This window comes from Plodia interpunctella, chromosome Z, assembly GCF_027563975.2.
Source record: "Plodia interpunctella isolate USDA-ARS_2022_Savannah chromosome Z, ilPloInte3.2, whole genome shotgun sequence".
NCBI classification, from domain to species: Eukaryota; Metazoa; Arthropoda; class Insecta; order Lepidoptera; family Pyralidae; genus Plodia; species Plodia interpunctella.
Window position 1 is genome coordinate 4,487,903 of NC_071324.2, and position 17,253 is coordinate 4,505,155.

The 17,253-nt window shown below is 35.1% G+C and overlaps 1 protein-coding gene across 1 annotated transcript in view; it reads left to right on the forward strand.

The window, feature by feature from the left end:
• Positions 1 to 442: 442 nt before the first annotated feature.
• The window catches only part of LOC128682950 (uncharacterized protein), a 76,984-nt gene continuing 60,173 nt past the window's right edge, over positions 443 to 17,253 (forward strand). Inside the window, exon 1 of the mRNA XM_053768029.2 lies at positions 443 to 728. Coding sequence (XP_053624004.1) covers positions 565 to 728 — 164 coding nt within the window. The 5' untranslated portion in view covers positions 443 to 564. The remainder of the gene's footprint in view (positions 729 to 17,253) is intronic.

The window sequence follows — 17,253 nt, forward strand, 5'->3', positions numbered from 1 at the left end:
AAGATATTTTCAATTCGTCGAGATGTGGACGCGATCTTATCTCTTCCTCAATTACGCGAAAATAGACTGATATGAATTTGAAAATTTTTTCTTTTCAATTCGGTCTGTCTGTTGTCTTTTTTATTTAAAACGGTAGACTTCCAAGTTCGTCCCATGGTCACCACGTAACTATATACCTATATATACTATGTACCTATATAGTCTGAAGATTTTGAATAAAATTAGAAATGTCTAAATTTATTCAAAATCTTCAGATAAGCACATGCATATAATGCACATGCATTCATGTGATTACGGTTATCAGCAGTTATCATACGCAAGTAAATATAACCGCGAAAACACGGGGTGTTGACGGAGGTCCGTGATGAAGTATCGTACGCGGGCTGGGGCTCCAGTGAAAGCCCTCACTTTCATCGGAGTGGGGACGGCGCCCACCACTGGCGTTGCCGCCACAACAAAAGTGAACGTCGTCGAGAGCATACTGCGCCGAGAGTCGGCCCCTTGCAACCGTGACAGTACGTTTTGGAGCGTGCTTCGCTCGACTCGTGCGTACCGTGCGTCTTGATGGCCAGGTGGTGGTTCGTGCTGTTTCTGGCAGCGGGCGCGGCGGCGGCGGGTGGACGCCTGCCTCGCACCTCGCCGCCCGCGCCGCCGCCCACGCCCTCCCCTTCGACCCGCCTGCCGCAGAGGAATCTCACCCTCTCCGCCAGAGCTTCAGTCAGAAACAGGTCAGTTCAGTTATGTCACAGTAACCCCCATTACGTTACCTGTGTCTGTTAGTTACCTGTAAGAGAATCTTGTTTTTCGGACACGCGCAGGTCTACTTTTAACTGTTGCCTTGAACGAAAATAACTCAAAACCTTACACAACTTTGAGTTTTATTCAGACCCGTGGATTACAGACTACTGAAACTTGTGTTATATTAAATATCTATATCAGCATATGGATTTATATTATTAGTTAATAGATCAAATTGTGTAGAAGTTCATGAGAAGCTCGCATTTAATTCTAATATCAACAAAGGTTTACGTCAGACGTTTTGCAACAGAGTGCGTAAACGTTTACTCGTTTAAGGTTTATGATTGATACGGTCACCAGCAGCACACAGGTGTCATAATTTTTAGCCCGAGTTGAATACATATAAGCAAGTGCTCTATAAACTTGTAAATTATGATTTAATAACATGTCAAGTACAGCGAGTGTACAGAGTATGTACAATGCAATAACGAATTACTTATGCTTAGTTAACCAGTTATGTATAACTAAGTAGATTAATTTTTAGTATCTTTAATTGCAGCATTAATGCATTATCTATCTATTGCGCCCCTTTATGTCAAACTATTTTACTGTTTGTAGATAAAATAACACAAAGTTAATTTCGAATTCTTAGAGCTATAGAAGAAAGAAGCTAGAAATTTTAATAAATAATGAGTATTATAAAAACAAATGATACCTACATTTTTATTGATGTACTTTATAAAATAAGTAGGTACCTATTAAAGTAATAATTTCTGACATTCTAATGATAAATAATAATGATAATCCGTTACATCAATATAAACTGCTTATAGCTTTTGACTTTGAAGGAGAGATTTAATAAACCGACTTATTATGTAAAATATATATTATTGTTTCCGAACACCCATGGTAGCCTATGCTTGACCTCGGGTCATAAACTATATACGAAAAGAATCAAATTATTTATTAAAAGTTCACATCTTACTGGCGCTGTAGTATTATAATATTTATTAAGCTGTACAAATATATAACATCATGATTTATCAGGGATGACGGCAAATGCATAGTTGAGTAGAAATTCGTCGCGTGCGCATCCCGGCGGAATGCCTCTGTTTACTACTGACATAATTATATCGCTGCTCATGCGACGCGCCTCCGCTTACTAATGAAACAATGAAAGTTTGTTTAACACAGTAAAGTAAAACATTTTTCTTATGAATGTTCTAATAAAAACATTGATGAGTTATTAGTTATATTTAATAATCTCTTGCTCTCGTCGAAATCATAACATCTTGTGGATATTTTAGTAATTGTTTATTAATTTAATTTATTAAATCATACTAACCGTTTGAGGAAGTCGAAGTGTGAATAGTAGGTATGCTTCGTTATAGGTAATAGATGTTCCTCGGGCTTCGAAACAGGTTTTAATATTTCGGATATAAACAACAAATTAATACTATTTCTACCAGGTGTTAGGTAATAACCAATAATCTTTAATGTTTCGTTTAATTAATTAATCAACTTTCTCCTAGTCGTCGCTATCATCTACGGTTCCTTACATAGGCTTACAGCACATAGCCCATTGTTGGACTTCGTATAAAATAGTGCCTCAAATAATCACATAGCATAGAGGGAATAATAAATTCACTCTTTACTTTATCTTATGTTTTGCCATATCGTAACCGTCCTTTCCTGCGCCAAGCTTAGGAATATGTACACAAAAATAAATACTTTCGGTAGGTAGGTACTTGTCACTTATCCCGGTATGCGACACGGAAAGGGTCTGATTCCTGAAAAATTTCTTGAACAGAAAAATTTCTAGGGATGAAATATCCGAGGACAATTTATCGATAGCATATGATTAGCCAGTCTACTACAGCTTAGTCAAATGAAAGTCAGCCCGCGGCCCTATTAGAATCGACCACGGGACAATTTATGTCCTAGTTTTCAACAAAACTATTATGAATCGCAACCTCACTGCATGCAGCACTATCAATCTGAGCTGATCAATGATTTATCTGTTTATTGCATAGCCAAATATAACATAAATTCATCTTTTAAGTTGTCACTTCTTATAATATGGTATAATATGGATCTTGAATGGTACTAGCAGTGTTTTGTTAGTGCGATGGGTCTAAAGGGATTCCTATATTGGGAGAGACAATGACATTATATAATTATGTAATGCATATCAAGCGGTAAGTGCATTGTCTTCTACAGCTACTAATCATGTGAGGGAAGTTAGACATGTAATTTCCCTTTCTGACCTTATGCTAATTATAATTACAGAAATAGGTGTTAAAACTTAACGTATTTGTTGAACTTAGTCTGTAGGTAAGTATCTTTTTAATTGGTCAGTAAAGTGATCATTTCCTCTTGTTTCGGCACGAGTCCTGCCCCGGTCGACGCCGACCAACATCGTCGCCGATCATGGCCACATTCACTTCCTCTGTACACTGTTAGTTTTACTGCACGTACAGTCGCGTGCAATACTGAACAGCAAGGTTTCATATCTTATCCTACGTATAAACGCTTTTGTTGAAATTATTTCATTTTGTTTATTTCAAACACTCGTTTAACAAGCTTTTTTATCTTACTAATAAATTAAAGTTGAAAAATGAAATTGGTGTTATCTCGAAAGTCCTACAAATGTTTAGCAGCTAGTTAAGTTTTATACACCCCATAAAAATGAACCGATATATGAATGTACCTATAATCTATATCGAGCTCTATTTTTTACAAATTCCATGAGATATGTCGCGAGAAACCGTGATGAAACCTCAATTCCTTTCGCAAAATAAGGCTACATTACCCAAGTGCGATTGCATTTCAGCTCAATATAAAAATATTACTTGAACAATATAATTGATAGCTGTAATTTTCACAAACTCTTTCAGATAAATCTGTACCAAATAAACATGTACCTACTTATTAACCTACCTTACCTTCACTTAGTTTCAGTAGGTAATGACAAAATAATTGCTACCCTTGGTGCTTTGTTATGCCCATCTTGATACATAGGAATGTTCCGGTGCATCAAGATGGACATTCGGCATCTATTTTCAATATAAACATTAAACGAGTATTAGAAAATATTAATATAATTAATATATGAGCTAAATCGAGTAGGTGCCGCGGGGTCTCGAGATAACTGGTAACAGCACATCATGTTACCACACATATGTGTGTCGCAATAATTTAATTAAATAGAAAATTAATTTGCGTTGCTTACGGTAGTCTCATTATTCGAGCAAGTTAAGCTAGTTGTTTTGTCTAGGCTGTCGTTCTACAGAGTAGTTTCTCGATCTTTGCCGACACAGGTGGACGGTAGAAATTCTTCGAAACCAGATCAAGGTGACGCAGTAGTTCCAACGCTAATTATGAGCGTTAAAATCTTGTAGCTCATTCGAGTCATGTACTATCAATACGAGCATCTTGAAGTACTCCTTCCATCGATGCGATGAATGAAGATGATTTAGTAGGCGTCGATCGCAACTGCATCGTTTTGGAAGGGACGGCCGTCGGCCAAGGACGCTCACTGAGCGAATGCAGAGTAACTCTGCGCGGACTTTGTTGGCTTGCTAAATTCAGAAATGCATATTTGGGTGAACTATTTTATTTTTATGTTCTGTTACCTATATAATTACAAATCATAGTTTCAAAACAAAAATATTTAACAGATCAAGTGGAACCTTGTCAGTATGTTTTCCATCGTGAAATTGGATTAGGAAACTAATCTGCTCTAAAACTGTCGTGTTTGAGCAAATATTTCAATTATATTTTTAAACGCGACCTTTGGGCTCCGTCTCAACGCCTGCGAAGTTTCGCTGGCCACTTAAATGTCAATGTCAACTTACACTGATGCAGGAAGCAGGATTGGGCGTAAGACGTCGCCGGCTGGCCGTATTAGCGCCTTTGTATGTATCTATAACAAGGACGGCGGCTCGCACGAGGATGTGGAACTCCGATTGTTCCCAACCCTATTTACTCGAAGCTCTCAAACCCACGTAATAAACAATATTGTCTGCTTATTCGTCAGTCACGTCGAACGAATCTTAATTGGATTTTGATTCAGTCACGCTCTATCGCAATTGTATTGTGCTATTACACTTAAAGCTATTGTTGATGGGGCGTTTACGTTCGATCTGGTAAGTATATTTACGTATTATTTCTATACCAGCTATGTGACAACATGGACAGAAAAAGACATATGAATGAAAAAACTTGTTTTATGAAAATAGTTTTCATCCCATCTCTGAAACTGGTATAATATCTAGTCTATTCTACAATAAGCCCCAGAATTTTCTATGTTTTCTCTATATATCTGCTCCATTGACCCCCATATATATGATGTTATATTCGAGTACTTATCTCCGAGCACAGAATTGTGTAATCTGGGAGCCCCAGAGTTTAACTCTAATCGTCGTTATTTGCATGCATTATTGGAAACGTAGGTACGTGTAAGTTTCGAAAGGCATTTACAAATAAGTACCTATATTGTTATGAGATAAAACGTATTATAACTACCATAAGACAATGATATAATCTGAAATAAAAGATTACAAAGAACTAGGAGGAACAAATCTTTTTTATTTGGAACAAAATATTGTATACATCTATACTGAATAATTGATTTGCTCTGTCGCGGTAGAACATTGCAAAACTAATTTAATTTATGTAGAGGTATAGAAGAAGTGGAGGCTCTCGAAATGTGGTGATGGAGACGAATGGAGAAAATAAACTGGACAGAAAAGAAGACAAACGCAGACGTATTAGACCTAGTAAATGAAAAAAGAACGTTATTAAAAGTTATAGAGTTGAGCGTGGAAAAATGTTTGGCCACCTTGTGCGACATGATATCTAATTAATACTCGTAACATAATAGAAGGCAAAATAGAAGTGAAAAGATGAAAAGGAAAGCCAAGAAGGGCTTACATGGACCAAATAAAGAAGGGAGCTGAGGATAGAAATAAATGGAAGAAACTCCACCGAAAAGAACGACGTTGCTAAATTATGATGATGATAAAAAGTGTATGTTGGATCTTCATGCCGCGATAATAAATGCGAATTTGCAATGAATTCAGAATGAATAGGGTAGGTTCATAGATATCAGAATATATACGAGGTGGGTAGGTTAATGGTTAATGCGCTGTCAACTGTAGATGACTGTGATAATGTACGTGCAAATTTTAAATTTGTACGTTTTTGTGTAAATTTTTCGGGAATACTTTTGTTGCCAATCAGTCAATTATGATGAGGGCCTTGGTTTAGGTCCGCGGAGAAAGGCTTATGAGCCTTTATTTTTGTTTTGTGTGAATTCAATTTCACATCCTGTACTCTCGTAATTATTTTCATGTGATTAAAGGTGACTTGACGCATTTAAAATAATTTAAGGTGGTACTTATACTTACAGACCGGCTATTAATCTGCACATTTAAAAAGACCTTGGAGGCAGACAAGTTATATTGCTTGTAAGTCTCGTAACGAGACCGTTAGCGATCACAATTGCTGTTGCCCCATTTATGTAATACGATACTACATACATCTAATCAACTCCCACACGGGCTGGCACTATAAGTACCATAGTACTAACTTTGGTGTCTTCACACGCCTCTAGTCCCAGGGGCGTCGAATAATGAATTTTTGTCAGTCTGCTGTAATGCCCTAATGCTGGTATAAATTTGTTTAAAAATTGTACAAAATCTCACAAATGTGACAGAGTGCGCGTACTGCACTCTGTCACATTTGTAAGATTTTGTTATTTGTAAATACCTATTTATTTCCTATAGATTGAATCTATTTATCAGAGTGGTAATAAAAATGGTAGGTTTTTTTTTCAATAAACTAATTTTCTGCTCTTTCTAAATAGAAATGATACAAATTCCGGAAGTACATTTCAAATTAATGATAAACTCAAAAATAATACTTATTCAAAAAATACTTTACGAACTCATTAAAATTGCTCTCAATTTAGGCAACATTTTAGCTTTTCGTCATCTCCTGTCATGATTATTCGACGCCGATTCCATCCTAAACTGGTCTACGGTCGCACCGCACCCACGCCCTTGTTCGGCGTTTACGATGGAAAAGAACTCGGCAACCGGCCCGATATTACCATAAGTAGTCTTCCGCCCTACAAACGAAGCGGTTACGTAAACTGCACTGGTACATTCAACTGCATGGCGAGTTTTGCATGCGGTAATTTCGATTTTGGAATGAACTTTGACTTGTCCTGAGACTGTACCATTATACCAGTCAGCTGTAATCGGAATCTAGATCCTACCAATTAAAATTTATCAAACGAAAGAATAGGTTACAAGATATATGGTATTATAATCTCATAACATACAATTGGATTATCTTATATGAATAACTATAATTTCCCATAATAAATCTTTGTCGATTTGGTGACAATTACGTTCTCGTAAACATTCGTGCTATCTGTAAGCTATGTCGTGGTTTGTGTTGTTGACTGCATCAATACACAGATCTTATGCCGAAGTACCGACCGAGTAATCTGAAGATTGTGCAAAGTTTCACAGTCGCTTGATACCTTGAGCTCGGCCTCAGAAAAAATCGATCGAAAGAAAATCAACTTGTAATATTATAAACCTATTTATGTTAAAAAAATTAAAAAAGCATAAACTTGAAAATTGGTATCGTAGTTTCAAAGATAATACACACTCTTTTTATACCCACTCAAGATATTTAAAAACAGTTGTTGGCATTAACAGCGTATCCATTGACGAAGTTGTTCAAATAAAACGAGCCGTGTTTTGTAATCAAAGTCACACAAGGAAAAATATGGATAGTATTTCATAATTTACAAAAGTATGATTCGTCGTATTTTACAATCATCATCATATTCTATTGTTGATGCAGAGCTGCATTGAAATTTTCTCTTCATAGAAGCAGTTTCCTAAACAGAGAACATTGCTTGCGGATAGATCAACGCGTTTGAAACATTGCTTCTACTTCTAGTTACCTATGGGTGAGTTGGACAGTTGTCAGAAGTTGATGTTGACCGGCTGCGTGCTGCTGTCGTTTAGACAAAATGTCGTACTTTCCGTTTTTCTGAGCACATTGAAGTTAACGCCAAAGTTGATGGTGCAAGTGCAACCTGAGCTGTGAACAAATTTCAGTTTACTGTCTATTGCATAATTTGTCAAATTATAATTTTCGAGAATTGCCTTTTTTGTAATAAACGTTTTAAGAAGTTGTCATGTTCGAACGTTGTCGTTCAGCCATAGATCAATTCTGCCTGAGGGGTATTGTTCAAGCTCATTCAAAACTGAATCTGCATTTTGCCATTACACTGATTATTTATTCTTCCAGACGTGATTTATATGTTGTAGGTTCCAAGTCAGAAACGTAAGTAATCTACGAATGTAGCAACAAGGGCCCGAGGGCTCGGCTGTGTGGTCGCGACCCCAACACCCCGGAAACGATCAAGAAATTTTGCATACACTGCACTGCACGCGCCTCACCTTTGCTCTCACTTATAGTTGTATATTAGCTGTGACCCGCGGCTGCTTTCGCGAAAAATTCGTTGCAAATCGTGATCACATCGTTACAATTTACGTTACAAGCTGAATAAATTAATATTGATAGTGTTGCCATATCTTCAAATAGGTAAACAATACGGGATATTTAGTTAAAGGGAAGGCCAAAGTATTCTCACGCATCGCATACAATACAAGCATCTCAATGCATGGTCGGTTAGATTTTGTAGATTAGCTTTTTACCTTCGACTTTAAAGTCACCAAGCAGACCCGTTAGCGACCTTTGAATACTGATGTGTCTCCCCAGACTAACTGAAGGGTCGCAACGCAATCGTATTCTGGTTTCGAGGTTGCTGAGGTTTTCCAAGGGTGTTTAGTGAATGAAGGGCGATAGCAGGCATCACTTACAGAACGGTTTCGGGTATAGCAACCCTAAATATAGGTTCTAAATCTGTGACTAAAAGGTTGAATAAATTGGTTCCGGCTATTATGCGCCGATTCCGCTGCGCCCCCGACCGGAACGCACCCACTGTGAAACTTGTATTATTTTGTCACGCTGGGCCACGTTGCTATCTTTATAATAAGACGACATTAATATCTGAAATTACGAGTATTTATTGCTTTACTAGCTTTTGCTCGCCGCTTCGCTCGCGTGATTTTCCAACTTCCCCTATGTCCTTCTCCGTACTTCAAACTACTTACATGAATGCAAAATATCAAGAAGATTTGCTGAGTAGATAGAGCGTGAAGAGGTGACAAACAAACTTACTTTCTCATTTATATTATTAGTTAGGATTAGGATAATATTGGGATTTCGCTCACATTTATACATTGGTATCTAACTATATCTTCATAGAAACCAGTTTAGCAGTTTTTGCGTAGGTAGTGATTTTAAAATAATATAATTTGTTTCCTTTTTGTCTTTTCCCTTACATGTAATTTAAAAAACTCGATGCGTTTTCTTTTGTCACTTTTATTTTATGTCCTTAGTAAAATTTACTATTCTGTTTTGATTAAAATTTTGAACAATTATATAGTTGTAAGAATTAATCTTATCATTCTATATGTTTTTAATCTGATGGAGCATCATGATCAGTTCTAGAAATCGTTGCAATAAGAATAGAGCAAGATATAGCTTAAACAATAATTTCGTAAACTATTTTATGTCTTTTTTTATTATAAGTTCAAATCATTATGTAAATAAATACTAATCCTTATAGACTTTAGACGTCGTTTTCGCATGCTTTCTCGGTACTTAATGTTATGACACAAGATGACTAATATCATTTTACATGCTGAATTTAACTACCTACATCATAAATTAAAATATATCCGTTGTATTTAGCTAAGTAAATAAATGTCTTTTCACGAGAACTTCAAATTTTATTGTACCGATTTTATAGTTAAGTATAGTTTTAATTAGTACCTGTACGATTATATGGTTATAAATTAAGCATCTGGATGGAGATAAATATACTTAGCATCAACTTGTGGTTATCATTTTTATTTCTAATTTAAAAATTTACTCATGCAAACGAAACTGTTCACATTAATTATATTTTATTTTCTAAATATGCAATAATGTCTTAAAGTTCATATTTTTTTCTAAGTATATTGTTGTAATTTTAGAAGCAGTTATGCGAACGAAAACTTTGCACATCTTAATCTTGTGACGCAGAATCTATTTCTTATTTGAACGATTTCTTATGCCAATAGAGGTTATTTCCTCTGCCAGACAGCGTTTGAGCCCAGGGTCCACTTATAAACTTTTTCATTCTCAATTCGCACAGTTTTCGGCATCCCCAGTTGTCAGAACATTGTCATCATAGACGACATAAAGGAGGTAAGTACTTTTTGGGTTAGCCCTTCTGTCACAATCAGGCGGAAACATGACATAGGTAGCCAAATATTTGTTCCTACATAATCTGGTGGTGTTCACGAAATCGAACAAATTCAATGTGAAATTTCTTGTTTATCATAAAGGTGTTAAAGTAAATATAATTTACTAGCTGTTGCTCGCACGAATTGATATATAACTAAAGAATATATGGGATAAATATTCCTCTTTTGTAGGTCTATAAATAAGTCCGCGATGGCATATTGTATCATGTTTTGTGCCGGCTTCACATTATCGACAAACAGTTCGGTAATTTTTCCTGTTTCGACGTACATTGCTGGTTTTTCTTGCGGTAGGTACATATACATTTATAAGCTCTCATACAAACTACGAAATGTTTATACCTTCGCGTTGGCATCAGTCTTGAGTTCGGAAGTGTCAAAAATAAGCTGTTAAAGTTATGGAAGTAGTGAAGTAGCTACTAATTCTATGGTTAAAGTAAATATACCTAATTAATTTCCATCAAAACGAGAGTCAATGGCAATTCGGATCAAATTTTCAACACCGTTTTATAATTAACATCTAATACATAAATTTGAATTTAGTAGGTCTATACATAATGTAGTACGAGTTTAATGATGAAATAGACGTATCTAGCGGCCCGTCCCGGCTTCAGGTAAAACCATGACAAATTACACACCTAAACCTTTTGCTCAGGAATTACAAAATCTATTTATTGGTGAAAAAAAAAACATACTGAATCCGTCCGGCAGTTTATTGGGTTCCTACACAGGGGGACTTCTTTTTATAATATGTAAGGATCTCAATTTCAAGCCGCGGCGTTGACAGCGGAGGCTCTGTGTAGCATCAGATCCTGGAAAGGGAGAGAAAAAGTAAGTACTTGTAGCTGATCGGAAAATCAACTTATGCCAATAGAGAAATCAAAAATATAATTTGAAATGCGCTCCGCGAACATCATGAATTATTCATTACATAGACTTATGTCAATATAAGTATTTATTAATATTTCTTTGGGTTTGTGCAAATAAGTATTACCTAATTAAAATACAAGTTAAGTACTTATAATATACCTACTCTTCAGTAATGTCAACTGATGCAATATTATAACATTCAAATGTTATTGACGTGTTCATTCGTACTCATAGTCATAGTGTTATCGTTGACAGCTCATTATTATTAATTTGGTATGGCTAACGTGCCTCTATAGGAACGTTTGTAAGCACATTGGATCTGCTCGAGGGTATACATTTCAAAACATGCGACCTTCAAACTTCAAATAAAAGTTTTACAATCGCGGACCGACGTATCTCTGAATGGACAATCGTGTAGCAAACTTACAAATTGTATTTATATTAATTCACATTAAATAATGTACGGATGAGAAACGTAAATTAAAACCGCATGTTAAGTTGCCCTGCACGGATTTCTATGTAGCGGTAACAATGGCGAATTTGTAATGAATTGGGGCAAGTGGTTGTGCTGTCGACTGTACTAATCATAGAAGCGAAAGTTTGGATGTGTGTGACAATGAGCGGTAGTTGCTACTCAATCAAGAAAATCGAACGATTTTTTACACTAAAATTACTTTTGGTTTTTGGGTGGAGGCTTGTCCTCCACCCAAAAACAGTGTCAGAATTGCAAAAAATATGTACTTATGCCCAAGATAAAATTGATCACGAAATATTTAACATCCTTGTGATAATTCATAGACTGTAACTATTCCGCTGGATCATTATATGAAATCAATTATAAAAATAAACTCAGCCATCATAAAAGGCTAACATTTTTAAACAACTTTTATTAAGAAGTCATCGCCATAAACACAATAATTAAGGTAGCTGTCGAACATAGCTTTTTTTTGTTAAGATATTACTCTATCGTGACGTCACATTAGAATATCATTTAGCATGGAGCGTTTGGACGACAAAAAAATGTTTGATTTAATTTTTGTCATATCTTTAAAAGCATGTCATTAACACAGTATATTTTTCACTGGTGTTTCTAACAATAGTGGCCTTCGAATAGTCACCTAAATAAAAATGGCCATTTTATTTTTATTTAGGTATACACTTGATCGTGGTTTCTAAATCATATTACTTTATTTTCAATAATTTAATTCACAGTATCTTAACAGCCCAGGGTCCTTTTTTATCACCACTTCGTACGGTTCAGCATAATATCTAGTTTTCAGACCATTATCACGCATTTAATCTAACATTATAAAATCAAACTAACACTAGGGTAAATAGCGACTAACAATATCTGACCCTCCGACATGTGTTATATAAAAATAATGTGCCCTTCTACACATTATTTATTTTACATATTTGATTCAATCGCTTAAGTAATCTCGTCGCATCGTTCCTTGTTTTATTAATGCCAAGAACGAATTGGCGAAATTCGGAATCAATGACATTGTTGCTACACGTAAATGATCTATTTGACAGCAATAAATGTAATAAATATTAGTATAATAATTACTATTGTTTTAATATAAAACAATCGACAGATCTTGTGCCTTTCACGACCTTCGGGTATATATAATATCGGCTATATCGGCAAACAGTTCACCAAACTTTTTATATACATTCAGTTTGGCAATGATATATGCAGATGTAGGTGGTACACCCAGGAACGACTCTGGACGAGAAAACTCTGTTTTTTTTATCATGCATTAAGAATTATTTTTATCTTTTGTATTTGTCATACACAGATTTTGCAATAAATGTTTTATACCGTTGACTTCGACGGACGTACGGGCGGACACTACGGACTAAACTAAAGGGTTCTTCGGAACCCTAAAAAGTTGGTAAAAATCAAATTGGAATTGTATTTAATTTTAATAAGTTTATACTTTCCCGCTATTATTAGCGGGAAAGGTTCTTACAAGAACATTTTATACCCTAACCGTAAGGACTTATGATTTCGAAAATTTAAAATGCATTGAAATATTTCTAAAGTTAGATATAATTCTTCACAGTAAAAATAGAGCAAGCATTTCACCAATTCTACCACTTTTCACCAATTATGTGATTGATTTTATCTAAGTAACCGTACCTACTTCATAATATTTAAGGAACTGTCTACGTAGTTCCTCTTGCTCCTCCGCGTTTGTGTAGTTAAAGGCATAGACGAGGCTAAAATTGGAAGTGTTGTATAAATATCTAACTGCTGTAATCAGATCACACGTGTTGTGTAATGCAATGGTTAATAAATTAGTAGAGGCGTGGCAAAAGTGAGCCAACCATCTCGTCGCTTTTTTAATAAATTGGGCATTTAGTATGCGATCTTTGGTTCCTCGAGGACGAGTTTTTTGGCCTTAATTTATTACGAATGACTATTTATTTCTCACGTTAAGGCCTCATTTGCACGACCGTATAGATAAAGCGCTCGACGTTCATCATCATTTATCATCAGCTCTTCCCATGCATCTGGAGTCTGATATATTTCTCCACAATTTTCTAGGAGCTGTCATGCTTTTTAATCTTTAAATGTTTTTAAAAACTTTTTTAATTAATACTTCGTATCGTGAACTCGTTCGATCGTAAATCCTCAGCTCAGCTCCTTTGGTCAGCTACAAAAAAGTTGTATAAAATATAATATGTAAAAAATTAGACCGTCGTCATTAGTATTCTTCAAATTTATTTGAGAAAGGAACGTTTCTAAAGTTAATTTCATACTTAAATAGGCTAAACCTCTGGGTTGATTTTGATGAAAGTTGAGACATATACTTTATAACCCGTGGTCAAGGCTAACGCGAACGGAGCTGCGCGCAACATCTAGTAAACACAGCACAGATTTACAAAATCACGTAATATCAAAAGTCGCGTATGTACACACGATTTTCATACGCGTTATTTGGCATGCAAGTCTCATAAGTATTTTCCACTGCAATGTTTATTAACTTACGTTGAAAAAGCGCTCTTGTGGACAAGGACTAACGACAACATCGTGGATTTCAATGGCCATCTTCGATTTGCATTTTGTTTTATTCATATGCTACTGATAATTGGGATAAAAATATACGTTTTTATTACAAGCAAATTATACATTTGTAATCGAGTTTTCCGGAAACACGCAAATGTTAATTCATATTCTGAATTAGGTATAATTATAAACCCACGTCCGGTCATTAGTATCGTTCATGAAAAGCTCGCAGCAAAAATTTTAATATTTATTCCAAAGCTTTCTAACGAGAATCCCATGTGAACAACATGGCAATTACAACAATTTTATTGTTCTCAGGTTTCTTATTTCACTTCCTGCTCTCATTAATATATAGCTTCAGTTTTTATCATTATTTTTTATAGCCGCTTGTCAAGCGTCCTTGTGCTGGGAAAATGTTTCATTTTGAACATTAAAAGAACACCTGAGCTTTAGATATTGTCAGCCAAAAACATATCCATACTATATTATACAATAATATTATGAAGAGAAAAGATTTGTTGTTCTTTAATAGTAACGAATAAACTCAATAGCTAGATACTGGACCAATTTTGATGAAATTCTGCTTCTCATCCTAAAACCTAAACTATAACTTTATTAAACAATATTTTACAAGACTGCTATCAAGTTAATTTATTAAACAAATGTATTCGTAAATTTATTTTTTCAATTAAATAAGTACTTACACGTTACCATTTGTGTGTTTAAAAGTTGAAAAGTTATGAAACTCAACTTGTTAGTATAACGAGATATTAGGGCAAGAACACAACGCTACGTGCAATGTCGCAATGCAAACAGCAGACATCACAAGTTGTCGCACGATATTACTATACAGGGAGCTCCCATAGCAGACCCTGTATAAAGTGATGAGTCGAGAGGAAGCGAGCGAGATTTGTAAGCAACGTAGGTGCTAATTATCCCTTGTCTTTGTTTTGTGTCTGTGTGTTTCATATGTATTAACATTTTTACACTATATGGAAAAAAGAAAGCATGTGGACGTTAGTATCGTAGTGTTACGTATTTGTATGTGGTACGCCTTCAGGGTGTCATAAAAGGGAGGTACCTAAATGGAATCAGCTCCACAGACAAAAACGTTATATGCATATATCATCATCAAGCGATTATGATCATATTTTTTTATAATACCTACCTGAATTGCCATAGATCGCCGAGCTCTATTTCGTCAGTCTTAACAACCCGCCCTATATACCTATATGATTATTGTCAATTCCACCTGCGATTTTAGTATCTGATATTCGTTTTGGACATATCCAAGTCCAACAAACTACATGTCGCTTGTTAACTTGAATTCATTTCAAATTCAAGACTGTTACTATTATATATATGCAATACTTATATGTATTATACCTATATTTGGTTTGTTTAGGTACCTAGGTACTAAATTAATATTAAACAATCTTGACAATAGTGTAAATGTTAGTGTTGTTAAAATTAACACTTTAAAAATATCTGTGCACATTAAAAAATGTATATATTCCAAATTTTATCAAAATCGGCTCAACGGTTTTGACGTGAAAGCGTGACAAGCAGTTTGACAGACTTTCAAATGTATAATTTTAGTAGAGCTACTTATATATAATTAATATATAATATTAGCATATTATCTTTTTATTGTATCCTAAATTGTACCTGATTAGTTGCCACATTGGGTACCTATCCCGGAACTCCTACAAAGGCCGAAAATTAAACGATTTTCTGACATTATACCATTATCTCTTTTATTCCAAATTAAATCATATTTTATAACAAACGATAACGAATGGAAAGTATCTGTGAAATTATCTTACTTGCAGAATAAGTACCTACATAGAATGGCTTTCTCAACATTTCCTCAAGCTTATTATAGTCGTGAAACCACTACTTTATTTATTATTTATATCTCCACTTAAGCCACGAGCACAAGGTTCCACCCATAACATTTATACCTAATCCAATCTTATTAATGTTATAAAAATCTATTGTCTATTACATATTTGTGGCTAAATCGCTGGACCGTCCAAATATAATAGAGGTCCCGATTAAATTACTACCTTTTTCTTTCTAAAACCAACCGCAGAGAGCATACAATAAAGGTAGAAATCTGTATGAAAAAGCTTAAGAAACTTTTTGTAATTTTATATTTTGTAAAATAACATCAATAAATTTAAATGTATGTAAGTATCGTTTATCGACTTACATTCTCGATCTAGTGACCTTTTGTTGGTTAACATTTATCGTTCCAGTAGTACTTCCTTGATTCATGCCATTTCAAGTACGGGGTAGGTTTCCATGATCTGCTTAGTTATTCAAGATTCTTTTTGGTTCGCAACTAAAAGAGTAGTAGCCTACATTCCTTTGCAAGAGGTTTCCTTTCCTCTCATTTTACTTTGATCCACCGGCTGTGATATCATTAGTCAATCATAGTCTGAATTGAGAGAAACCATTCCTGGAAGCCGTTGTTTGAACGTGTCGCGAGGTTTCTGCTAATTTACATGACGACGCAACGGGAAGCGATGCCTGGCGATGCGATAAATGTAAAGAAATACAATTATACCACATTATGCTATGGACTAAGCATCAATAATTTGCGTCTAACTATTGGGAAGAAACTGGAAACATTCATTACGCTTTCACCGATTTTGATAAAATTTGGAATAGATATCTATCAATGCGGGCGTTCTGAAATCCGATTCGATCGACTACTACTTAACCTTCGTGTCTATGTTCAATTCACATATTGTTCCACAACCTCAAAGTTTGTTAATTTCAGTAAGATCTGTATTTGTGATTTCATCTCACGCACATTTTTAATTGCCCTTGACATGATAGGTTCTAGGTCGGCTTCGTTTCGTTCGTTACACTTAATTAAAATTTATTATCATCCTATGTACTTTTATTATTAAGACATGTATCGTTATGTTTACTTTGCGATTGACATTGATCATTGTATAACAAATATTTATTTCAGATTCTAGTAGTTAATACTTCATATAAGCACGATCTATATGTTTATTTAAATTTATGTTCGTCAAGTGGTTTTATAGTCTATAATACATACTCTCTAAAAATATTTGGTTGCTAGATGTTGCCCAGGGCTTCGCTCTCGTGAGAATTTTGACATAAAATATAGTTTATAGCAATATTGGATAGTTAACTTTATAATGGTGGATCTTTTAAACCATTAGGTAGTTTCGGAGATTACCCGCCTCA